Raw genomic sequence first — 21,241 nt, forward strand, 5'->3', positions numbered from 1 at the left:
GAGGGGGCGGGGCCATGCTGCGGTGGGGGCGCGCGCTGCGCCCGCCGGGACTGGGGGGATTGGGGGGATTGGGGGGATTGGGGGGGGGAGCCCCGGGATGGACCCCGGGACACGGGAGGATCCCGGGGGGAGCCCCGGAACCGGGGGGGATCCCGGCAGGGGGCTCGGGCCGCCCGCTCCGCACCACGGGTCCGCGCAGCTCCGACTTCTTCGGCGGTGAGATCCGCAGGGGTGCCCGGCACCGCTCCGGGGATTTGGGGCACACGGGGAGAGGGGCACGGGATGAATGGAGAAGGGGTCGGGATACGGATCGCCGGGAATGGGGAGGGGGTCAAGTAAATGGCGGTGTCCCGGGGAATGGAAGGATTGCTGGGGTGTATGAGGGTATATGGCAAGGTCGGGATTGCCGGGAATGGGGAGTCCCAGGGAATGGGGCTGGGGGTTACGGGCGAATATGGGAGGGTGCCAGAGGGGTTTGGGGGTGGTCCCTGGGGACTGCGGGAGATGACAGTGGGCACTGCAGGGGTCGGGGCATAGCTGGGGGGCTGCTGGTCTCAGAGGGTACTGGGGGGTTCCAGAAGGCCCGGGGGAATCCGGAGGGGGGGTCCCAGTGGGGAGCGGTGGTCCCAAGGGGGGCTGTCACAGAGTCCTGGTGGTGATCCCAGGAGCGGACCGGGGCAGCGGGAGGGGCTGCTGGGGATTCCAGGGCACTGGGCAGCGGTTCTGATGGTTCATCGCAGAGGGTCCGGGGGCGTTTTCCCGATCACCCGGGCGGAACCTGGGGGGTTCGCAGAGAGGCGTGGGGGGATCTGAGGAACCGGGGCTATCCTGGGAATGTCCTAGACGGGGCTGGAGGGGTCCCGAGGGATGCAGAGGGCACCGGGGTGGTCCGCGGGGGGCTGCCAGCCGTGCCCCGGGCTCGGCAGCCCCCGTTCCGCCGGCAGAGCTGGGGCAGACCCTGGAGCGCATGGCGCAGACCCTGAGGGATCAGCTGCCGTCCCCGGGGAGGGGAAAGCCGGGCTGGATTCCCCCGGGGACCCACCCTGACCCCCGGCCCCCGGACGAGGCCGATGTGGTGGTGGTGGGCGGCGGGGTGGTGGGCTGGTCCGTGGCGTACTGGCTGAAGGTGCTGGAGGGCCGGCGGCGGCACGGAATGAAGGTGCTCGTGGTGGAGAGGGACCCCATGGTGAGACACCCCTCCCAGGGCAGGGTGGGGCCTTGGGGATCCACCTGAACCACTTGTATTTTAGCGGATCCTCTCCTTCAGTATTCCAGAGCATCCACGGTGCTGTCGGCGGGGGGCATCCGGCAGCAGTTTTCCCTCCGGGAAAATATCCTAATGTCCCGTTTCTCTGCCAGCTTCCTCCGGGACATCAATGTACGTGGGGTTATCTGGGCAGGGGGTAATTTGGGGAATCCGGCCCCACTCACTGTGGTCCCCGTGTTTCCTTACAGGAGCACCTTGGGGTGCCGAATGAGCCCCCCATCGACATCCAGTTCCAGCCCTCTGGATACCTGTTCCTCGCATCCCCCCAGAACGCCGCTGCCCTGGAGGCCACCGTCCAGTTCCAGAGGTGGGGGACCCACATGGGACCCTCCTGGTGAGGAGCTTTCAGGGTCTGGGAGTCATCTTGACTCTCCTCTACATGCTGGCCATCCCAGGGATGAAGGGGCGCAGGTGACCTTGCTGTCCCCCACCCAGCTGAAGACGAAATTCCCCTGGATGAACACAGAGGATGTGGCCGTGGCATCCTATGGTATGTTGGAGGATGGGGGAGGGCATGGAGACCCCCCTCAACATCCTTCCTCATCCTCATTCTCCTCATGCATCCTTCATCCTGGCTTTATTTATGGAAGGAGAGGTCCAGCTCTCCAAAGTGCATGTGTTGTGGGATCACACAGTAGTGCCCCCCCATGTTTCCCTGCCCAGGTCTGGAGGATGAAGGCTGGTTTGACCCCTGGACCCTCCTCAACGCTTTCCGGCGCAAGGCCATATCTCTGGGAGTCGAGAGCTGCTCCGGGGAGGTGCGAGGTGAGAGATGGGGGTGCACAGCGAGGTTTACCCCCTGCCACCCCCAGGACCCCCCACCTCACCCCAAAACCTTCCAGCTTTTGTCACCTCAGCCAACCCCACGATGCCACCAGCACAGTCGTCTGCGCGCATCAGATACGTCCACGTGAGTGTGTGTGTGCCACCCTCAGCTCCCCAGGAGTGCCCGTGACCCCGCTGTGCTCGTGACCCCGTGTCTGTGCCCTCCCAGGTCCACATGCCAGACAGCCTGGAATACCAGCCGGTGGCCTGTGCCGTCGTGGTCAATGCTGCGGGTGCCTGGGCTGGGAAGCTGCTGGAGGCAGATGGGCTGCCCAGGGTGCTGTGCCGGCCCTCGCTGCCCATCCAGCCCAGGAAGAGGTACTGGGGGGGCTCACAGCAGGGACAGCTGATACAGCACCTCCTCTGTGGTGGGTCAGCTCCTGGGGTCAGAATGGAGGCATATCCCAGCAACTCCTTTTCCAGGGGGGATGCCCTTGGTGCTGTTCTGGGGGAGTACTTTAGCACCCACCACCCGTGTGTCATGGGGGAGCACCTCAGCACTTTTATTTTGGAGGGTGTCATCCTGGCACTCGTCTGTCTGTGAGGGGGTGACTTGAACCTCTGGGTGCTCTTTTGGGGGGAATAACAGAATGGGACATATGTCCCAGCACCCATCACCCTCCAGCATCTGGGGAGGGATGGTGACCTTCCTCAGTTTTTTATTTGGAGGTGGGGTCTTGCATCCTGGAGCTCCCATTATTCCTCAAGTGCCCTCAGCCCCAGTATCCCCCTTATGTCCCTGTACTCCCAATCCCAGTGTCCCCATTGTCCCCCTAGTGTCACCTGTTGTCCCCTGTGCCCCCAGCCCCAGTATCCACAGTATTCCCCCAGTATTCCCAGTACCCCTATTACTCCCCCAGTGTCTCCATTACCCTGCCAGTGCTGGTAGCCCTGTTATCCTCACTGCCCCCACAGTACTTCAATTATCCCTCCAGTGTGTGTAGGAGTGACATGATCCTTCAATGTTGTTTTTTGGGGGGACAAACATCTCCACATCCCGGCCCCACCGCACCCCTCACTCTCTTTGGGGGTTCCCCAGGTATGTGTTCACCTGGCACTGCCCCAATGGCCCTGGCCTCTCCTGCCCTTTCCTCATCGACACCTCCGGGGCTTATTTCCGTCGGGACGGCTTCGCCGGGAATTACCTGGGCGGGATGAGCCCCACCGAGGTGAGCCCGTGGGGTCCCCTCAGATCATGCACCCCCCTATTCTTTATCAGACACCTCCAGTCTATCCTTTTCCAGGAGGAAGAGCCGGATCCCAGCGATCTCTCGGTGGATCACGATTATTTCCAGGAGCAGATCTGGCCCCGGCTGGCTCGGCGGGTCCCAGCTTTCGAATCCCTGCGGGTCGGGGGGTCTTGGGCAGGATACTATGACTACAACACCTTCGACCAGAACGGGGTGCTGGGCCCGCATCCCCGGCTGGAAAACATGATTTTAGCTGCGGGTTTTAGTGGCCATGGGCTCCAGCACGCGCCGGCCGCTGGCAGGGCCGTGGCAGAGCTGCTGATCAAGGGCCGGTATGAGACCCTGGATCTGCGGAGGCTGGGGTGGGACAGGCTGGTGGATGGGGAGCCCCTGAAGGAGCACGGCGTGGTTTGATGGGGGCGGGGAGGGGGGAAACTGAGGCACAACCGTGGACCCCCTCCCCAGGCCGGAGGTCGTGTCATGTAGGAATAAAATGGATGAAATGGGTGATGAGTGTCCCAGGGAATTAATGAGGTCCACACTTGCTATGCTCCCTCCACCAGTGCTACCAGTATGCTCCCCAGTACCCTCAGTTCTCATGTCCCCATTGATACCATCCACAATTTCAGTGTCCCCAGTAAACCCCGTTCCTTCCCAGTGTCCCCATTATGTTCCTATACCCACAGTGCCCCCAGTGTCCCACATTACCTATTGGCTCCCCAAATTCCTCTTAGTTCCAGTGCCCTCACAGTCCCTCATTCATCCCTCCAATGTCCTCCAGTACCTCCATTACGTTCCTATCCTCCACATCCACTGTCTCTGTTATTCCCCCAGTGTCCCACGTCCCCAGTGTCCCTACTAACTCCCATTTCCCCCAGTACTTCCATTATGATCCAGTGCCTTCAGTATTCCCCCAGTGCCTGCAGCCCCGGTATCATCATTATCCCTACTACTGTCCTGCAGTGTCCCCACCTCCAGTGCTCCCCTTATCCCCAGTATCCCCTCAGTGCCCCCAGCCCCAGTATCCCCGCAGTGTTCCCAGTATCCCCACGATGCCCCTGGCCCCAGTACGCCCACTCCCCTCGGTATCCCCAGTATCCCTGCAGTGTTCCCAGTATCCCCACAGTGCCCGCAGCCCCAGTATGCCCATTCCCCGCGGTATCTCCAGTATCCCCGCAGTGTTCCCAGTATCCCCACAATGCCCCCGGCCCCAGTACGCCCACTCCCCTCGGTATCCCCAGTATCCCCGCAGTGTTCCCGGTATCCCACCGTTACGCCCCCGTTCCCAATCCCCAGTATCCCCGTGCGCGTGGCGCCCTCTGGCGGCGAGCAGCAGCAGTGTACACGGGCGGCATTCGGGGCGGGGAGCGAGCGCCTTGGCCTTTGGCGCATGCGCAGTGGAGGCAAAGGGCGGTGGGCGTGGCCACGCGGGTGGGCGGTTCCGCGCGATGGGCGGGGCGAGCGGCGGCGGGCGGGGCCGCGGCAGTGCGTGTGCGCGGGGCGCGCGGCGCATGCGCGGTGGGCGCGGCCGGGCCGTGTGAGCCGGGCCCGTCCCGCCGTGCGCCCCTGGCCCGGCCCCGGTGAGTGCGGGGGGACCGGGGGGCCGGGGGGCGGCACACCGAGAGACCCTCGGCGGCCAGCGCCGGGAACCGCGGGCTTCCCGTGGAGAAACAAACCCCGAGGGGATTCTGGGCGCTGCGGGGGCGGCTCTGAGGGCATTTGGGAACCGTCCTCCCTCAGATACACTGTATGGGGAGAGTGTGGGGACAGCCGTGAGGTAAAGTACGGGCCCCCCGAATTACGGGGTCCCGCAGACCCCCAGCAGCCACGAGGGGGTTCTGCCCCTCCCCGGGTGCGTGAGGGTCAACCCCTCAGCTGTCGGGGCGTACAGAGCCCCGGGTGACCCCCTCAGCAGTGGGCGATTCCTGTGGGTGCCTTCCTCTTCAGGGTATTCCATGGCTGGGGTTTTTAGGAGGAAGCTGCCTGTGATTAACTCGGTAATAAATCTGGAGGCCGAGTCTGGTTCTGCAGCTTAGATCCCGGCAGCGTCTGACTCGGAATAACCAAAACAAAGCCTTTTTAAAAATGGTTTTTAACTGTGTCCCGGGGCTGCAGCAGCACCACTGACATGCCAGGATTTGTGATACCAGCCTGCTCCAGAGCTGCTGGGAGCTCTGCCTGGGAGGAATGAGCCCTTTGCATCCTGCTGGGAAAACACGAGTTTTGTTAGCTGGCGGTTTGTTTTTTGACTTGTTTTACATGCTGGTTTTATGTCTCTGATGGTTTACTAAAGCTGTTCCTCTAACACTATGATATGAACAGGATGGGTCCATTCCCTGGCCTGTTGCAGGATGGCTGTGCCCAGTGGGAAGCCAGTGAGGGCCGGGAATCCTGTTGGAAATCACCGGGGTGTGACTGAACTTGCAATTCCCGATCAGCCCAATGTTACCAGCTCTGCCATGGCCCTGTGTGTTCTCTCTCCACAGGCTCCATCCGTTTCCCATCTCTCCAGGATGAGAGAGGCTTGGGTCCGGCTCTCCCCCTCTCCCTGTAGTTGATAGTTTGGGAAGCAGAGGTGATGCTGGAGTCGAGATGGCCGACAGCGTGAGAATCTTCCTTCATGACCTCGTCAGGGTGAGGCTCCGGGCCCTGGGGCTGCTCCTGTGCACTTTGGGAGCACCCTCCTTCCCATGGCATCAAGGAATTTGAAGGAAAAGGGTCTCTAGGTGTATTTCAACACACATGTGTGGTGTGTGTATTGCAAAGGGCTCAGTGTTTGCTGCTGAGCCTCTGACAGATTTCCTTTGGCCCCAAATTAATGAAGAATCTCAACAGTATTAATAATAATACGAATTATAAAATTACAACATATAACAACACATAAGGTTTATAATATGTTTTAATATAGAATATATAATATTGTACATAAAGTAATAATAATAACAACAATAAACTAATGTCTGTGACCACAGCAGCTCTGTCCTAAGACCATAAGGTCTGTGTCACCTCAGTGATCCCACCCTGTCTTCCATCATCCAGGGCTAAATACAGGCTAAAAGCCACTCATGCTGTGACACTGAGCAATAGCTCATGCTCAGAAACAACTTGGTTTGGAAAACAGACAAAGGTTTGATCGAAGCACTGTGGCCACAACCTAAAAGCAGGAGTTGTGTCATTTCCCAGTGCTCCTACACTATCAGCTGGAAGTGCTGCCTGGTCAGGGCCCAGCTGTGCTCTTTCAGACCTGAATTTGGCATTGGAATTATCCTCTTTGGAATAGAACTCTATGAACCCTACTGCCACCAGGGTGGTGACACCGTCCTGGCTCATCCTTATGATCTTTATTTTAAAGGGAAATTGTGATGACAATGGTTATGGGATCATTTGGAGCTGGAAGTAATTGAACAGGATCCCAGAATGGTTTGGGTTGGAAAGGTCCTTTAAGTCTTTCTCATTCCATGTCCCTGCCAAGGGCTGGGGCACCTTCCACTATCCCAGGTTGCTCCAAGTCCTGTCCAGCCTAGCCTTAGACACTTCCAGGGATGGGACAGCCACAACCTCTCTGGACAAGCCAAGTCCTAGGAGGCAGCTCTGCCAATCTTCCAAACATGGAGTAAGAGAAAACTTCTGGGCACTTGACTGTTAACAGACTTGTATGGATGTGGCTGGTGGGAGGAAGTTCCTGGGATGAGGACAGGTGCTTTTATTTGTGAAGGAATAAGCCTCAAACTCCAAACATACAGTCAGATTTTGCACATCTCAAATATTAATGTAATTCTATTTTACTGGCCTCAAAGAGCTGGCAGGGCATGAGGGGCTTCCTGCCAGACAAGGCTGGGAGAGAGCCGACTGATTTCTTGCCAGGGTTTTAAATAGTGCAGATTGGAAAAGAAATTACACCTTTACAGAAGAATTTACTGCTGGTCATGGAGATGCTGGAATGTGCAGTGATTTAGGTCACTGGGCCATGGAAGAGAGGCGGTGTTGCTGCTCCAGGCCTTGGCTGCAGCTGAGCCCAAGCAGCCAGGGAGCGAGGCCAACCATGGCACCAGGAGGGTTTGCCCTGGGTCAGCCACAGCCCTTTGCTCCTCTCTCCTCGTGTCCACAGGGAATTAAGGACTCCATCTGGGGCATCTGCACCATCTCCAAGCTGGACGCCCGGATCCAGCAGAAAAGGGAAGAGCAGAGGCGGAGGAGAGCCAACAGCGCGCTCGCCCAGAGGAGGTTCCACATGGAAGAGAAGAAGCAAGAGAAGTGAGTGTGGGGTGTGGCTGGTGAGAAATGGAGTAATTCCCTTCTCTGGTAGTCAGAGCCAATAAATGGGAAACACGTGGCATGAATCTCCCATTTCCCACTGCATAATGGAGCTGGAGCTGGTACCATGAGATAAGGAGTCTGACCTTTTATGTTGTTTGGTAATCAGTTTGAATTACCTCTGAAAGAAAGTGGATTTATGGGCTTCTTTTCCTCCTGAGTCATTGTGCTGTCTCAGATCCCTTGCTAGTAATTGTGGGATCAGGGAAGAAACAGCAGTTTGGGTCCAATGTCCATGTCAGTGCAGCTTGAGTGTCACTTTTCCTCAGCCCTGTTGTATTTTGTGGAGTTTGGAACTGCAGAACCTCAGTGATTCTGGAAATACCAGAATTAACCCCATGGAGGAGAAAACAGCATCTGTTCCCATGTCTGACTCCCAGACCATGCCAGGATGTCTCTGCTGCACTGGGCTGGCACCTCACACAGTGGTTTTGGGCAGTAATGCACATTCTGAGACATATTTACTAGTTATTCTGGCTGGCTGAAAAATGAAAGAAAAGTCACCCATGATCCCAATACTCTCAGGGGTCTCTGCAGCTCCACATCTCAGCTGCCTCTGAAGAAAAGTATAACTTCTTTGTTTTGTTTTGTTTTTTATATAAACAGCTGAGTTTTTCTGGTTTTCTCACTCTGGTGTCAAGAGCTGACTGGGAAAGTGCTGCAGAGTCCCACGGAGCTGCTCTTGCATGTCCAGAGACACTGAAACCACTCTGAGCTGAAACAGCCTCTTCCAAGACCAAAAAAATGCCCAAAGTTTCCTAATTTTATTGTGGCAAGAGTTTGGAGAGAACAAAGTCCATCCTTAAAAATGTGGAAGAGAGCTTTGCTTTTCTTCTATTTCAGTGCAGATTTTGGGAATTAATAAAGGTTGAAGGAGTCTCCCTGATGTAAGTCTTGTAGAGACTGCACTGGCTGAGACATGGTGTGAGTCTGTGCAGGGATTCCTTCCAGGATTTCTGTGTTTGGATAAAATCAGGTGCACAGTTGGTGGAGCTGGTTCTTGGTGACTTTTCCAAGGTGTCCAAAACGTGGGGCAGAAGCAGTTGACACTTGTGAGGGGACATTTGTCCAGTTGCTGGGACACTAACATGCCTCTCTCCTGCAGTGAACCCCGGATAGTGAGCCGGATATTTCAGTGTTGTGCCTGGAATGGAGGTGTCTTCTGGGTATGTGAAGGTTTTTTTCTTATTTATTATGGTTTTTTATTTTAAAACCCCTGTGAAAACCCATGTCCTGCTCCAGCCCTCATAGGCTGTGAGTGGTTAGCCATCAGTTTGGCAGCAGGAATTGCTGGGAACCACCACGTTCCCATCCCAATGCTGTATTTTAAGGGATTCACAATGAGATATAGGACCACAGACTTACTCAAGAGACCCACATATGAAACCCAAGCTGCTTTTCCAAGTCTTTGAGACTGCTCTCCACTTGAATATTCAATTCCTGCTTTGCTGCAGCCTGGGATACTGTTTTGCCAATTGGATATTGACATCTTAAAGACATTTCCTCAGCTCTGAGTTGCTATGCCGTGTTCATAAGGCTGATCCTTAATGGAGCAAACACATCATAAATCAAATAACAAAATAAATCGTTTCATTTTCTTATTATGATGGTGCAAAGTACAAGGGATTGGCATGGCAATGTTGAAGTGTTCAGCTGCAGGTTGTGGCTGTATTTAAACAGAAATCCTTGCTCCTCTGTATTTGCTGGGGGAGGAGAGGCACATGGGCCTTTGGACCTGTAGCCACAGGAACACAAAATGCCCGTGCAGTGCCTCACTGAGAGCCCTTGTTTGTTTTTCCCTGCAGCTTAGTCTATTCTTGTTCTACCGAGTGTTCATCCCCGTCCTTCAGTCGGTCACGGCGCAGATCATCGGTGGGTGCCTTTCCCCTTGGGGTGCTCCAGGCTGCTCAGCAGTCCATGGGATGAGTTCAGAGTCTGTCCATTGAGCTGTTCCTCACACCTCTGTCTCCTTGCATTGTTGTCCTCTTCTTCCCAACCAGTCCCATCATCAATTGTCCAGTAGAAACAAGGGGTGGATCACCATGCTGACAGCCTGTGCACATCAGAGATCCAGCCCAGGGGTTTTGCCATTTCAAACATATTTGTCTGTGTGTTTTTGCATTTAAATAAAAATCAAGGGGGTGGAAATGTGCTATTAAAGACATTTAGAGACCTAGAGTCAGGAGAAACTCCCTGATGGCTGTGCCTGGAAGGATTTGGAGGTTCCTACACTAGTTCCTCACATGTGTCTCTCCATCTCTCTTCCAAAGGTGACCCTTCCTTACATGGTGACGTCTGGTCCTGGCTGGAGTTCATCCTCACCTCCATTTTCAGTGCTCTCTGGGTCCTGCCCCTCTTTGTGCTCAGTAAGGTGGTCAATGCCATCTGGTTTCAGGTAGGTGACAGTGACCTGGGCCCTGCCTTGAGCAAATGGGGGGATTTCCCTTGCTGGGTGGGATTTGATCAGGTGATGTGGGTGCACAAGATGAAATTCCACCCCAAAAACGGGTTCTGGGCATATTCCTGATGGGAGAAAGCAGCTCAGGAGCATCCTTGTGGGTTTAATTCCCTGAATTCCCCATTGCTCTGGAGTTCCATTTGCCTCAAGCCCCTGTCTCTGCTGGCAGGACATCGCGGATCTGGCGTTCGAAGTGTCGGGCAGGAAGCCTCACCCCTTCCCCAGCGTCAGCAAAATCATCGCTGACATGTTGTTCAACCTCCTGTTGCAGGCGCTTTTCCTCATCCAGGTGAGACAAGCAATCACTCCATCACATCAAGTGATGCCCTCCCCCAAATCCTGAGTGTCCCCCTCTCAATCTGCTCCTTTTCTACCCCAGGGAATGATCGTGAGCCTGTTCCCCATCGACCTCATTGGGCAGCTGATCAGCCTCCTGCACATGTCGCTGCTCTACTCGCTCTACTGCTTCGAGTACCGCTGGTTTAACAAAGGTGAAGGAGGCTCCCTGCATGGAAAGGGGGAATTTACTGAGTGTTTCTCTCCTGAAAAGAAGCATCCAATTGGGATGTCAGAGGTTGATCTGTCAGTTTTTAATCTGGAGTGAAGGGTAAATGTGAGCCAGCAGTGTGCTCAGGTGGTAAGAAGGCCAGTGGTGCCTGGCCTTTACCAGCCCCAGTGTGGCCACAGCTCCAGGGCATTGCCCATTTCCCCGTGCTGGGCACTGGTGAGGCCTTGAGTGCTGTGTCCAGTTTTGGGCCCCTCATGAGAAGACAGACATTGAGGTGCTGGAGCATGTCCAGATGATGAGTACAGAGCTAGGGAGGAGTCTGGAGCACCAGGAGCAGCTGAGGGAACCAGAGGAGCTCAGCCTGGAGAAAAGGAGGCTCAGGGGGGACCTTCAGACTCTGCACAAACCCCTGACAGGAGGGGACAGCCAGGTGGGGGTTGGGCTCTGCTCCCATATGAAAGGTGACAGGATGAGAGGACATGGCCACAAGCTGTGCTGGGGAAGTTCAGGTTGGACATCAGGATGAATTTCTTCACTGAAAGGGTGGTCAGGCATTGGAAGGGGCTGCCCAGGGGGATGGTGTAGTCCCCATCCCTGGAGTTGTTCAGGAGATGACTGGATGTGGCACGCAGTGGTCTGGTCTAGTGACAAGGTGGGGATTGGTCAAAGGAGGTGATTGGAGATCTTTTCCAGCCTAAATGGTTCTGTGATTCAGTAGTGAGGGTGTCTCCTTCTCACGGGTTCATTTCCGTGGGATTTTCCTCTTGGCAGGAATTGAAATGCACCAACGGTTGTCCAACATCGAGAGGAACTGGCCCTACTACTTTGGCTTTGGCTTGCCACTGGCATTTCTCACAGCCATGCAGTCCTCCTACATCATCAGGTGGGAAAGCCACTCTGACCCCTCCACCTCCTGACACCCACAGGAGCCACCAAGTGCCCCTTATTTTATTCTGTTGTATTTTTTTCCTTGCAGCGGTTGCCTCTTTTCCATCCTTTTCCCTCTCTTCATCATCAGCGCCAATGAAGCCAGGACCCCCGGCAAAACCTAGTGAGTATCCTTCATTCCCTCCCACTGATCCTCGTCCAACACCCCCAGGGCTCCCCAAACCCTGCGGGGCCACTCCTGGCATCGGGAACTGATGGACTCTTTTCCCTTTCAGCCACTTCCAGCTCCGTCTCTTCTCCTTGGTGGTTTTCCTCAGCAACAGACTCTTTCACAAGACCGTTTACCTTCAGTCCGCCCTGAGCGGTGCTTCCTCCTCCCCCTCCTCCTCCTCCTCTTCCTCCTCTTCCTCGCCCTCTCCTGCCAAACACGCGGCTGCTCCGGGGCACTGAGCTGCCCCAGACCCCGGGGAGGGGGGACACCCACGGGCTTCTCTGTGCCCCCGATCTCCAGGGACAGGCAGGACCCAGCCTGACGAGGTGTCACTTTCAGTTCTCCATCTCCCCCTGGAAGCTTTTTGGGGGAAAATCTGGGTTTTTAACACCTTCGTGAGTTTCCAGAAGCCGGGTTGTGCCCTGCGCTTGTTTTATAGTGGACTCTTTTGTACGCCTTTCCCGTGCCATCTCCCTGCCTCGGGCCCGTGGGTCGGAACCCTGTCACCCCGTTTTGCCGTTGTGTCCCTCCCGTGTCTCCCCCGTGTCCCCCTGCCCCTCGTCCCCCTTCCCGTTCCCTCCATCTCCCCTAACTCAGGTCGTGGGAGGGGGGCGGGCATTTCTGGGAGCTCCCGCTGCCGTCGAGCACAGCGTCCCCCTCCCGTGCATGTACCGTTTCTGTCGGGTCGGGGAAGGAACCGGTGACGTTCAAACCCCTTTGGATATTTCGGGCCGGTTTATCAACTTTTCTCTAGTATTTTCACACTGAAACATTAAACGGAGAAACCACGATTCTCAGCCGTTCTGCGCCTGCCGCTGTCGTTACTCCGGGCGGGGTTCCCCGGGCCGGGCTCCCCCCGCGCCCCGCAGTGGTTCCGCCGCCCACGTGGCCGGGCCGGCCCTCTTCCGTCTCCGCCCACGTGACCCGTGCGGCCCCGCCAACCCGGACGGACACGTCACGCCTCGTTCCCCGCCGGCCCCGCCCACCTTCCGCTCAGCCAATCGGCAGGCGCCGTGCGCCCCACGCACCGCCCCGCACTCGATTGAGTGTTCGGCTCTTCGGCCAATGAGCGCGGCCGCGCCAGGAGTGGCGTGCGCATTGGCCAATGGGAAACGGTTGAGGGCGGGGCGCGGGCTGGCGGCGGCGGCAGCAGGGCGGCTGCGCGGGGCGGATGGACGGGGCGGCGGGGCCGCGGTGAGGGACGGGACCAGCACCCGACCGGGGCTGAGGGAGCCGCGGGTCTTCGGGCCTGGGGGTGGAGGGGTGCCTGGGCTGGGAGGTGCCCGCTGTGTGGGGTGCGGGGTCTGCGGAGTGAGGGAGCTGAGGGGTCATGGGGTGCCCGGGCCTTGGAGGGTGCCCAGGCGTGTGGGGAGAGGGAGCCCGGGGGATTGAGGAGTCCCCAGGCGTGAGGGCTGAGCCCCTGGGGCTGTTCAGGGGCTGGAGCCTGGAGGTGCCAGGGGCGTGTGAGGGGCAGCACGAGGGGACGGGAATGCTGTGTGTCACTGGGAGTTCTTGGGGCGTGAAGCGTCCCCCCGAGGACATCGGAGCACCCCAGGGCAGCGCCACTCGTGCCCGGAGGCATCTGCGCTGTGCTGCATTATCCCAGGGGAACCAGGAAATAACCAGCCCCCGGTATTTCTGTACCAGGCAGTGCCCAGCGTGCGCCAGTCGGAATCACTTTTGGGCATGGGAAGGCTTTTCCAGGCCCAGATTATCTGGCTTTTAAATGTCAGCCTGTTTCAATGCGACCTCCCTGATGTTGCAGCCTAGAGACCTGAACTGCACATTTACCAGCCGTGCTGGGGCTGAGCCTGCCCGGAGCAGCGGGAGGGGTTTTCCTGACTGATTGGGCAAGAAACGATTTGAAGAAATCTGAGTGTTTTCAAAGTAGAAAGATGTTAAAGCTGTGATTGTTCAGTAAGAGTTTCACTTCCTTGGTGTGCAACTCCATGATTTCTGTGGCTTTTCCTCCCCCCAGGAAGTTTGAATTAAACAGCCACATTATATGGTGTGAGCAAAACCGATTTATTGTCCTGATTTGCATTAACAAACTACTGAGATATATATATTTGGCATAAGTAGTCCAAAGTGGGAGTAACCAAGAGCCATTCAGCTCTCCTGTGTCTGAGAAAAAGCACTCATTTCTTGCACTCTCCATGAATTACATTTTTTATGCATTGTTTGCAGGTGATGGTTAAACTGCAGAGAGCATCCAGAGGGAAAGCAGGGGTTTTGCTCAAGTTTACACTGGGGCTTTGTTCTGTGCACAGAGAAACAGGCACGTCCTCTGCCCCGGGGAAGTTCTGGGTTCGGTAAAGGAAGGAAGACCAGCCAGGATTTGACCAGCTCAGGTCAGAACAGGAGGTGAGGGGTTTGTGGGGGAGGCACAGGCGCCTGGCAGGGATGAAGGCTGGGCCAGAGTGGGGGATTTGAAGTCTAAAGGCTCATGAAGGCTTTGAACACAACGTGGTCTAACTCACTCTTTTGTATCTTCCTGATTGTGTGCAGGAGTTCAAGGATCCTCAGGCCCTGCATTTGATGTGAAAATGACCAAGTTGGGGTTTCTCCGGCTCTCCTATGAGAAGCAGGACACGCTGCTCAAGCTCCTCATCCTGTCGATGGCAGCTGTCCTGTGTAAGTCTGTGCCCTCAGGGATGGCTCCCGGTGCAGGAAAACTGAGGGTAACTCGTGAGCTCTGTGTGTTCACTCTGCCCCTTTGTGTTTGCAGCTTTCTCCACGCGGCTTTTTTCTGTCTTAAGATTTGAAAGTGTCATCCATGAGTTTGACCCGTAAGTGTTGTCCTCTCATTTCCTGGGGGCCTGTTGGGCTTTTCCTCTCCTGGAGCACAGAATTCAGGCGATGGTGCCAGGCTTAAGTTAATCCCCATTGAGGATATGGGATCTGGAGGGTGTGTGTTAGTACAGCTTGGTTTTCTTCTTCCCTACCCAAATTTATCTGGTACCCAGGACTCTTTGTGCAACCCAGAACCGAGAATCACCTGCCATTGCTTTTCTCCTGGGAGGTGGTTATTCCTGACCTGAGCACAGCAGGAGGGAGAGCTGGCATAATTTTTGTCAGTGTCCCAAGCTTGTTGCTGATTGAATCAGTCCCAAGGGACACTGTCACCTTTGTAGACGCACTATTAGGCCCTTTGGGAGGGTAAACCTTTGTAGCTGGGTTTTAGAGCAGTTGAGGGTAACTGAGCCAGTTCCCTGTGTGTGAAACACCTCAGAGCAGCCCCCACAGTGCTGCCTCACCTTGTCACCCTTACAGGTATTTCAACTACCGCACCACCCGCTTCCTGGCTGAGGAGGGCTTCTACAAATTCCACAACTGGTTTGATGACCGAGCGTGGTACCCCCTGGGCAGGATCATCGGGGGAACCATTTACCCAGGTAAAGCTTTTGCCAAGCTGAAATGCACCTGGTGCAAGGGAAAATCGGGGTGGGGACTGCATCCAGGAGTGCTAGCTGGAACAGAGGGCAGCTTGGGGATGCATCCTGGGCAGCAGCTCCTGCCTGGTGAGTCTTTGAAGCACCCTGATAACGGTGTCATTTCCATCCCCAGGCCTGATGATCACGTCAGCAGCGATTTACCACGTGCTGCACTTCTTCCACATCACCATCGACATCCGGAATGTCTGCGTGTTCCTGGCTCCCCTCTTCTCCTCCTTCACCACCATCGTGACTTACCACCTCACCAAAGAGCTCAAGGTACAGGGGGCAGCAGGGTGTGACCCACAGGCTTTGGCCTTCCAGAGGAGCTGTTTTCCATTTGGGAGAGCAGCTGCATCAGAGGTTTGGAGGTGACCACCACACTCCTCAAAACCCCGACCTTCTGGGAAGTGGGAGATCTATTTGAGAACTTCGTTTCCACACTCAGTTTTCATTCCTTTGAGTAATAAAACCCCTAAACTCTGATGTCTTTCCTCAGGATGCAGGGGCAGGACTCCTCGCTGCTGCCATGATCGCTGTTGTGCCTGGATACATCTCTCGATCTGTTGCTGGCTCCTATGATAATGAAGGTGAGTTTGTGACCCTTTAAGGAATGTTGGGTGGTGGAAAGTGGTGCTGGAAGATGCTGCAGGGCACAATAGAGGCTCTGTCCTTTTGCTGGTGATCCGTGCTGGGTTTCTGCTGTAAAAGCCCAAACCATTGGAGACCAGAGGTGGTTCTTAGCCGTGCCATGGAGTAGAGGGACTATTTCCCAACTATGGCAGCAAGTTTACTGCAGAATTCTTGTTTGCCAATCAGAAAGGGTTCTGTCACCTCCCCAAACCTGGTCTACAACTGGAGCTACTGTGTGGTGCTCCCTGTGCTTTTATCCCTGTTCCAGCAGTGACATTGGGACTGGCAAAGGCAGGAATCTCACTGCCAGTGCCTGGGGCAGAAGAGGATCCAGGTTCCTTTGCTGTAGCTGGGCTTTTGGTGCCTGTGTAGGAGTTCTTCCAGCTGATGTGGCTGGAAGAAGCCATGTGAGCTGTTAGACACAAACTCTGCAGTGTTTCAGTCTAGAAACCAGATATCAAATGCTTTCCCCAGGCCTGGCTCTTTGTGTGATGGAGCAGCAAAAGCATTTACAAATCTATCTTTAATGGCTTGAGTGCTCTGCCGTGCCCCAGGGATGACATTAACAGCTCTGGGTCCTTCTGCAGGTATCGCCATATTCTGCATGCTCTTGACCTACTACATGTGGATCAAGGCCGTCAAAACTGGCTCCATCTATTGGGCAGCCATGTGTGCCCTCGCCTACTTCTACATGGTGAGTGTCCCTTTTCCCAGCTCTGGGGTAAACCTAGCTCTGAGATTCCTCTGGATGCACTCACCAGGAAGCCATGGTGTTCTGTTCTGTATCCGTGTGTCCAGAGAGCTAGAACCTCTATGGAGATGGAATGGGTCCTTTCTTCCCAAAACTAGTGGGTTTTGTGTGAGGTGTTCTTAGTAGCGTTGAAAAATCCATGTTTCTGGCAGCTGGGGTGTGCAGGATGCCCTAAGATAGAGCAGATTACAGCTGGTGTTGCTACTGTGTGAAAATCCTGCCCCTGATCCCAGGAAGGCTAAACCTCTGTGTTTCACCTCAGCTCTGCAGCTGTTCAGTCCTGGAACTTGTGTGTGTGTGTCTGGTTTGTGTCCTGGCAGGTCTCCTCGTGGGGCGGCTACGTCTTCCTGATCAACCTCATCCCCTTGCACGTCCTGGTGCTGATGCTCACCGGGCGCTTCTCCCACAGGATCTACGTAGCCTACTGCACAGTCTACTGCTTGGGAACCATCCTCTCCATGCAGATCTCCTTTGTTGGCTTCCAGGTGGGCACCAGGAGGGTTTGCAGACTCGGGGATGGGTTGTAACAGAGCAGCAGCATACTGGCACCTGGTTTTACTTCTTGTCTTCATCACTGAGGTTGTAAGTGGGTGCTGACTCCTTGTTCCAGCTTCTATTATGCTGATTCCTTGCTATCTTTGGCAAAATGAGCCTTTGGCTGTGCTGGATGACTTTCAAAGTTCCTAATAACCTTCCCAGCACCACTTGTCTTTTAAAATATCTTTGGTTTTGGTGAAGAAAACACTCATGCCATGTGTGTCTTGGTATGTCAGGAGGCAGACCTGCCCAGCTCATGCTTTCAAGAGAATCTGGTTAATTTTCCAGATGGATTCTTATCAGAATCAAAGCAGATGTAGGAAAAGGACTCGTGCCAGCTGTGCCAGTCACAGGGAGGGAGCATTTGGACATTTTCCTGTGGCTGGCACAGATTGTGCCAAGCAGTGATTTGTGTGAAAAGCCAGCTCCTGTTCTTCTCCGTATCTGACCACGCTCTGCCCCACTCCCAGCCTGTCCTCTCCTCGGAGCACATGGCTGCCCTTGGAGTCTTTGGCTTGTGCCAGATCCATGCCTTCGTGGACTACCTCCGGAGCAAGCTGAACCCACAGCAGTTCGAAATCCTCTTCAGGAGCGTCATTTCCCTGGTTGGCTTCGTCCTCCTCTCCGTTGGGGCTGTGCTGATGCTCACAGGTAGCTCGAGGCTGTGGCCATTACAAGGGTGTTTCACCCTCTTTCCTTGATTCCAAAGGCATGGAATTTGTCCATCCTAGCTCTGTGTTACTGTGGTGCCTGTGCCTGTGAGTCCTTCGAGGGGAGGGGGAGGTTGAGACCTGCCTGAATTTATGCATTAGCAAGGAGTATTTAAGCAGCAGCTGTAAGATAGCAGGGACAGAGACTCTGGGGACACCAGGATAGTGCTGCAGATACTTATTATTGCTCTAGTAGCATAGAGATGCTAAAAAGTTTGGGCATAAGGTTGGGCAGGGAGGAGTTTTAGAGTGAAATTGCATTTTATTTCCTTTCTAAAATGGCAGGTTTGAGTAATAGAAATTCTAAATGAGGTCTGGGATCACCGATTCAGCCTCACATGGGCTTTTCTGGGATACTGCATGTCAACATTGCCAGTTACTTTGCTGGATCCAAAGAGGATATGTTTTCCCCACTTTCCTAGGGAAAATCTCCCCATGGACGGGGCGTTTCTATTCCCTGCTGGACCCTTCCTACGCCAAGAACAACATCCCCATCATCGCTTCTGTCTCTGAGCACCAGCCCACCACTTGGTCCTCCTACTACTTCGACCTGCAGCTCCTTGTTTTCATGTTCCCAGGTGAGTCACCAGACCCTGAGTTAGTCACCAGAAGATTTTCCTACCTCTTCTGGCTATGCTGAGCCTGCTAGGGAGTGCTGTGTCCCTCTGTGTCCTTCTGTGTCTCTCAGTGCTTGGTTTTATTTCATCTCTGAGCTGAACCAGACCCCTTTTTTCTTCCCCCTCACAGTTGGTCTCTACTACTGCTTCAGCAACCTCTCAGACGCCCGTATCTTCATCATCATGTACGGCGTGACCAGCATGTACTTCTCAGCTGTCATGGTGAGGGCTGTGGGCACTGGCACAGCCACCGAGTGCTCGTAACAATCTCGTTTGTTTTTCTGAACTTAGTGATGATTCTTTCACCCTGAGGGCTTTTCTCTCTTCCATAAATGTGGTTTTGTTTTGTTGCTGTCTGTAGTGAGAGAAGGTGAAGTTGCAAAACTCAGTGGTTTGGGTGTTAGTCATGTCCCTGTGGCCAGTGCTGCCTGGTCAGTGTTCCTGTTCTTTAAGAGCCAAGCTCCCAGTGCAATCTCAAACAAATTCTCTGGCAGGGACTGGTGACAAATAGTTGCTGATGAGCCCATTTCCACTCTTCCTGAACACTAAATGTGGTTGAGTTCTGTTATGGAGGCAGCTACCAATCCTTGCTTCCACCTAAGATTGCTGAAGTGACCTCAGTGTCCCATGTGGGCCGATTTTGAGCACTTCAAGGCATTTCCCTCAGGGGTGTCTGAGATGGTGGCAGCTCCCCACATAAAAAAACCAGCCACAGGTTTATCCTGAGGCTGATACATCCACTGAGGTGCTGGATTAGGAATGGCATCCCAATTCCTTCTTCTCTTGGATTTCTGCTGGATTCCTTCTCTGACAGTTCTGCTGTTGCCGTAGGTGCGTCTCATGCTGGTGCTGGCTCCAGTGATGTGCATCCTTTCTGGCATCGGGGTCTCTCAGGTGTTGTCCACCTACATGAAGAACCTGGATATCAGCCGGCCAGACAAGAAGAGCAAAAAGCAGCAAGACTCCACCTACCCCATTAAAAATGAGGTGAGCAGCAGGCTGGGTCAGGAAGACACCTGGTCCTGATGGGCTGAGTGCGGGAGGCTGACGGCTCCAGCCCTCCAGTGCCAAGACCCAGGGTTGTTCCCACAGGTTGCCAGCGGCATGATCCTGGTCATGGCGTTCTTCCTGATCACCTACACCTTCCACTCCACCTGGGTGACCAGCGAGGCCTATTCCTCCCCCTCCATCGTTCTCTCTGCCCGTGGTGGGGACGGCAGCAGGATCATCTTTGATGACTTCCGAGAAGCTTATTACTGGCTGCGGCACAACACACCAGAGGTACGAGGGGCTGGGGCCTTGGGCACCTGGCATTGCCCACTGAGGCACTGATGCACAGCTGGTGTTTGGTGCAGGACGCCAAGGTAATGTCCTGGTGGGACTACGGGTACCAGATCACTGCCATGGCCAACCGGACCATCCTGGTGGACAACAACACCTGGAACAACACGCACATCTCCCGCGTCGGCCAGGTGAGTCCCTCCCTCTCCTGCTGCCTTGGCCAGCCTTTCTGGGCACACATCAGCACTGGCTGACACCATGTCTGCCTCAGGCCATGGCATCGACAGAGGAGAAAGCCTACGAGATCATGAGAGAGCTGGACGTCAGCTATGTGCTGGTCATCTTTGGCGGCCTCACCGGCTACTCATCGGACGGTAAGATCCTGCTGTGAGCCAAGTCAGACCCAGCCAGGGGCACTGGTGGCAGAGTCTCACCCCCAGCAGGGGCTGTGGACTGAAAACAGGGCTTTGGAGCTCTCCCTCAATTCAGTCTTGCTTTGATACCCCCACATCACCTTAACACTCCCTCGTGGCCCACCAGCTAAACTTGACTCCTTATTCTTTTACTTCATCCCAACTTCTTGTTTTTTCACCCCAATTCAACCCCTTGCTCTTTGCCCCCCAAATCAACTCAAACCCTCATTCTTTGCCTCCCGACTCTCTGCCTTCCAGACATCAACAAGTTCCTGTGGATGGTGCGGATCGGGGGGAGCACGGACACGGGGCGCCACATCAAGGAGCACGACTATTACACCCCCACGGGGGAGTTCCGAGTGGACCGCGAGGGCTCCCCGGTGCTGCTCAACTGCCTCATGTACAAGATGTGCTACTACCGCTTTGGCCAGGTCTACACTGAGGCCAGTGAGTCCCTGAGTCACCCCCCGGCCGTGGCATTGCTTCTGGGGGCCCCACTGTTCTCTGATATCTTTAGGGGGTGATGCAGCAGCACTGCCTGTCCTTTGCCCTCTCCTAGAGCGACCGCCAGGCTACGACCGCGTGAGGAACGCTGAAATCGGCAACAAGGACTTTGAGCTGGATGTGCTGGAGGAGGCGTACACCACAGAGCACTGGCTGGTCCGAATATACAAGGTATGGCACCGGAGCGAGCCCAGACCCGCCCAGTTTGGAAAAAAACCCACAGAATTCTGCCTAATGAACTTTCTTTTGCTGCCTAGGTGAAGGATTTGGACAACCGCGGGTTGTCAAGGACGTAGAGGAGCCGGCACCGGCCGTGCCGGACACCGCACTGATCCAGCCTTGGCTTGTGCAGCAGAGATTCGGGGGTTTGGTGGGGGTTCGAGGGGGGCTCTTTCGGGTTTGTTTTATACCGTTTGTAAGTGCAGGCAGCGGCGGGAGGACCCTGCCCGCCCCATCCTGCCGGGAGTGATTTTTATATACACACGGAGCCGTCGCCAAATCAGGAATTGCGGCTCTCACTGGGGCTGATTGACCAGGAATTGTGAAGAATACAAATAAATAAATTTGGTGGGGTTTTCCCCTAATTCTGTCAGAGAGGCGTTGGGGCCGTTAAGCTGCTCTTTAATCGATTTGAATGAAAATAGAGGCGGGGGCGTGGCCTGGGCGAGGAAGTGGGCGGGGCCTGGTCCCTGCGCGCGCA

General features: G+C 55.2%; 3 protein-coding genes across 7 annotated transcripts; all 3 read left to right on the top strand.

Moving 5' to 3' along the window:
• The first annotated feature begins 14 nt into the window (after positions 1 to 14).
• FOXRED1 (FAD dependent oxidoreductase domain containing 1) lies at positions 15 to 3,789 on the top strand. The gene is made up of 10 exons (XM_066334664.1): positions 15 to 216; positions 945 to 1,186; positions 1,268 to 1,378; positions 1,456 to 1,574; positions 1,663 to 1,757; positions 1,931 to 2,032; positions 2,110 to 2,177; positions 2,262 to 2,410; positions 3,132 to 3,261; positions 3,337 to 3,789. The coding sequence occupies exons 1-10, from the start codon at positions 15 to 17 to the stop codon at positions 3,694 to 3,696; spliced, it is 1,578 nt and encodes a 525-aa protein (XP_066190761.1). The 3' UTR covers positions 3,697 to 3,789.
• A 996-nt stretch (positions 3,790 to 4,785) lies between these two features.
• Positions 4,786 to 12,458, top strand: EI24 (EI24 autophagy associated transmembrane protein). Of its 2 annotated transcripts, none has more exons than XM_066334912.1 (11): positions 4,786 to 4,862; positions 5,769 to 5,916; positions 7,391 to 7,536; positions 8,702 to 8,762; positions 9,402 to 9,468; positions 9,867 to 9,991; positions 10,224 to 10,343; positions 10,434 to 10,545; positions 11,334 to 11,445; positions 11,539 to 11,613; positions 11,726 to 12,458. In XM_066334912.1, exons 2-11 carry the CDS (start codon positions 5,875 to 5,877, stop codon positions 11,898 to 11,900), a joined length of 1,035 nt encoding a protein of 344 aa, XP_066191009.1. In that variant the 5' UTR covers positions 4,786 to 4,862; positions 5,769 to 5,874; the 3' UTR covers positions 11,901 to 12,458. The 2 variants fall into 2 exon arrangements, with proteins under 2 accessions (XP_066191009.1, XP_066191010.1); XM_066334913.1 differs by lacking the exon at positions 4,786 to 4,862 and adding an exon at positions 5,039 to 5,059.
• A 343-nt stretch (positions 12,459 to 12,801) lies between these two features.
• On the top strand, positions 12,802 to 21,133 carry STT3A (STT3 oligosaccharyltransferase complex catalytic subunit A). 4 transcript variants are annotated; one of them, XM_066334925.1, is made up of 19 exons: positions 12,802 to 12,855; positions 13,932 to 14,025; positions 14,170 to 14,295; positions 14,390 to 14,450; positions 14,935 to 15,056; positions 15,229 to 15,374; positions 15,595 to 15,685; positions 16,316 to 16,422; positions 16,800 to 16,964; positions 17,487 to 17,667; positions 18,149 to 18,304; positions 18,474 to 18,565; positions 19,175 to 19,330; positions 19,436 to 19,624; positions 19,699 to 19,815; positions 19,896 to 19,998; positions 20,296 to 20,484; positions 20,597 to 20,712; positions 20,799 to 21,133. In XM_066334925.1, exons 3-19 carry the CDS (start codon positions 14,208 to 14,210, stop codon positions 20,835 to 20,837), a joined length of 2,118 nt encoding a protein of 705 aa, XP_066191022.1. In that variant the 5' UTR covers positions 12,802 to 12,855; positions 13,932 to 14,025; positions 14,170 to 14,207; the 3' UTR covers positions 20,838 to 21,133. The 4 variants fall into 4 exon arrangements, with proteins under 4 accessions (XP_066191022.1, XP_066191019.1, XP_066191020.1 ...); XM_066334922.1 differs by having other exon boundaries at positions 12,803 to 12,855; positions 13,849 to 14,025; XM_066334923.1 differs by having other exon boundaries at positions 12,803 to 12,855; positions 13,849 to 14,012.
• The last annotated feature ends 108 nt before the right edge of the window (positions 21,134 to 21,241 follow it).

Source organism: Sylvia atricapilla, chromosome 23 (assembly GCF_009819655.1).
Source record: "Sylvia atricapilla isolate bSylAtr1 chromosome 23, bSylAtr1.pri, whole genome shotgun sequence".
In the NCBI taxonomy this organism is placed as follows: domain Eukaryota; kingdom Metazoa; phylum Chordata; class Aves; order Passeriformes; family Sylviidae; genus Sylvia; species Sylvia atricapilla.

Bases quoted from the DNA above. Each gene is read 5' to 3' on its own strand.
- FOXRED1 (XM_066334664.1), top strand. From the start codon at position 15: ATGCTGCGGTGGGGGCGCGCGCTGCGCCCGCCGGGACTGGGGGGATTG. The intron at 1,187-1,267 runs GTGAGACACCCC...CCTCTCCTTCAG, and splicing joins TGGTGGAGAGGGACCCCATG to TATTCCAGAGCATCCACGGT. The intron at 1,379-1,455 runs GTACGTGGGGTT...GTTTCCTTACAG, and splicing joins GCTTCCTCCGGGACATCAAT to GAGCACCTTGGGGTGCCGAA.
- EI24 (XM_066334912.1), top strand. From the start codon at position 5,875: ATGGCCGACAGCGTGAGAATCTTCCTTCATGACCTCGTCAGG. The intron at 8,763-9,401 runs GTATGTGAAGGT...TTTTCCCTGCAG, and splicing joins GGAATGGAGGTGTCTTCTGG to CTTAGTCTATTCTTGTTCTA. The intron at 11,446-11,538 runs GTGGGAAAGCCA...TTTTCCTTGCAG, and splicing joins CAGTCCTCCTACATCATCAG to CGGTTGCCTCTTTTCCATCC.
- STT3A (XM_066334925.1), top strand. From the start codon at position 14,208: ATGACCAAGTTGGGGTTTCTCCGGCTCTCCTATGAGAAGCAGGACACG. The intron at 15,057-15,228 runs GTAAAGCTTTTG...TTCCATCCCCAG, and splicing joins CGGGGGAACCATTTACCCAG to GCCTGATGATCACGTCAGCA. The intron at 19,816-19,895 runs GTGAGTCCCTCC...TGTCTGCCTCAG, and splicing joins ACATCTCCCGCGTCGGCCAG to GCCATGGCATCGACAGAGGA.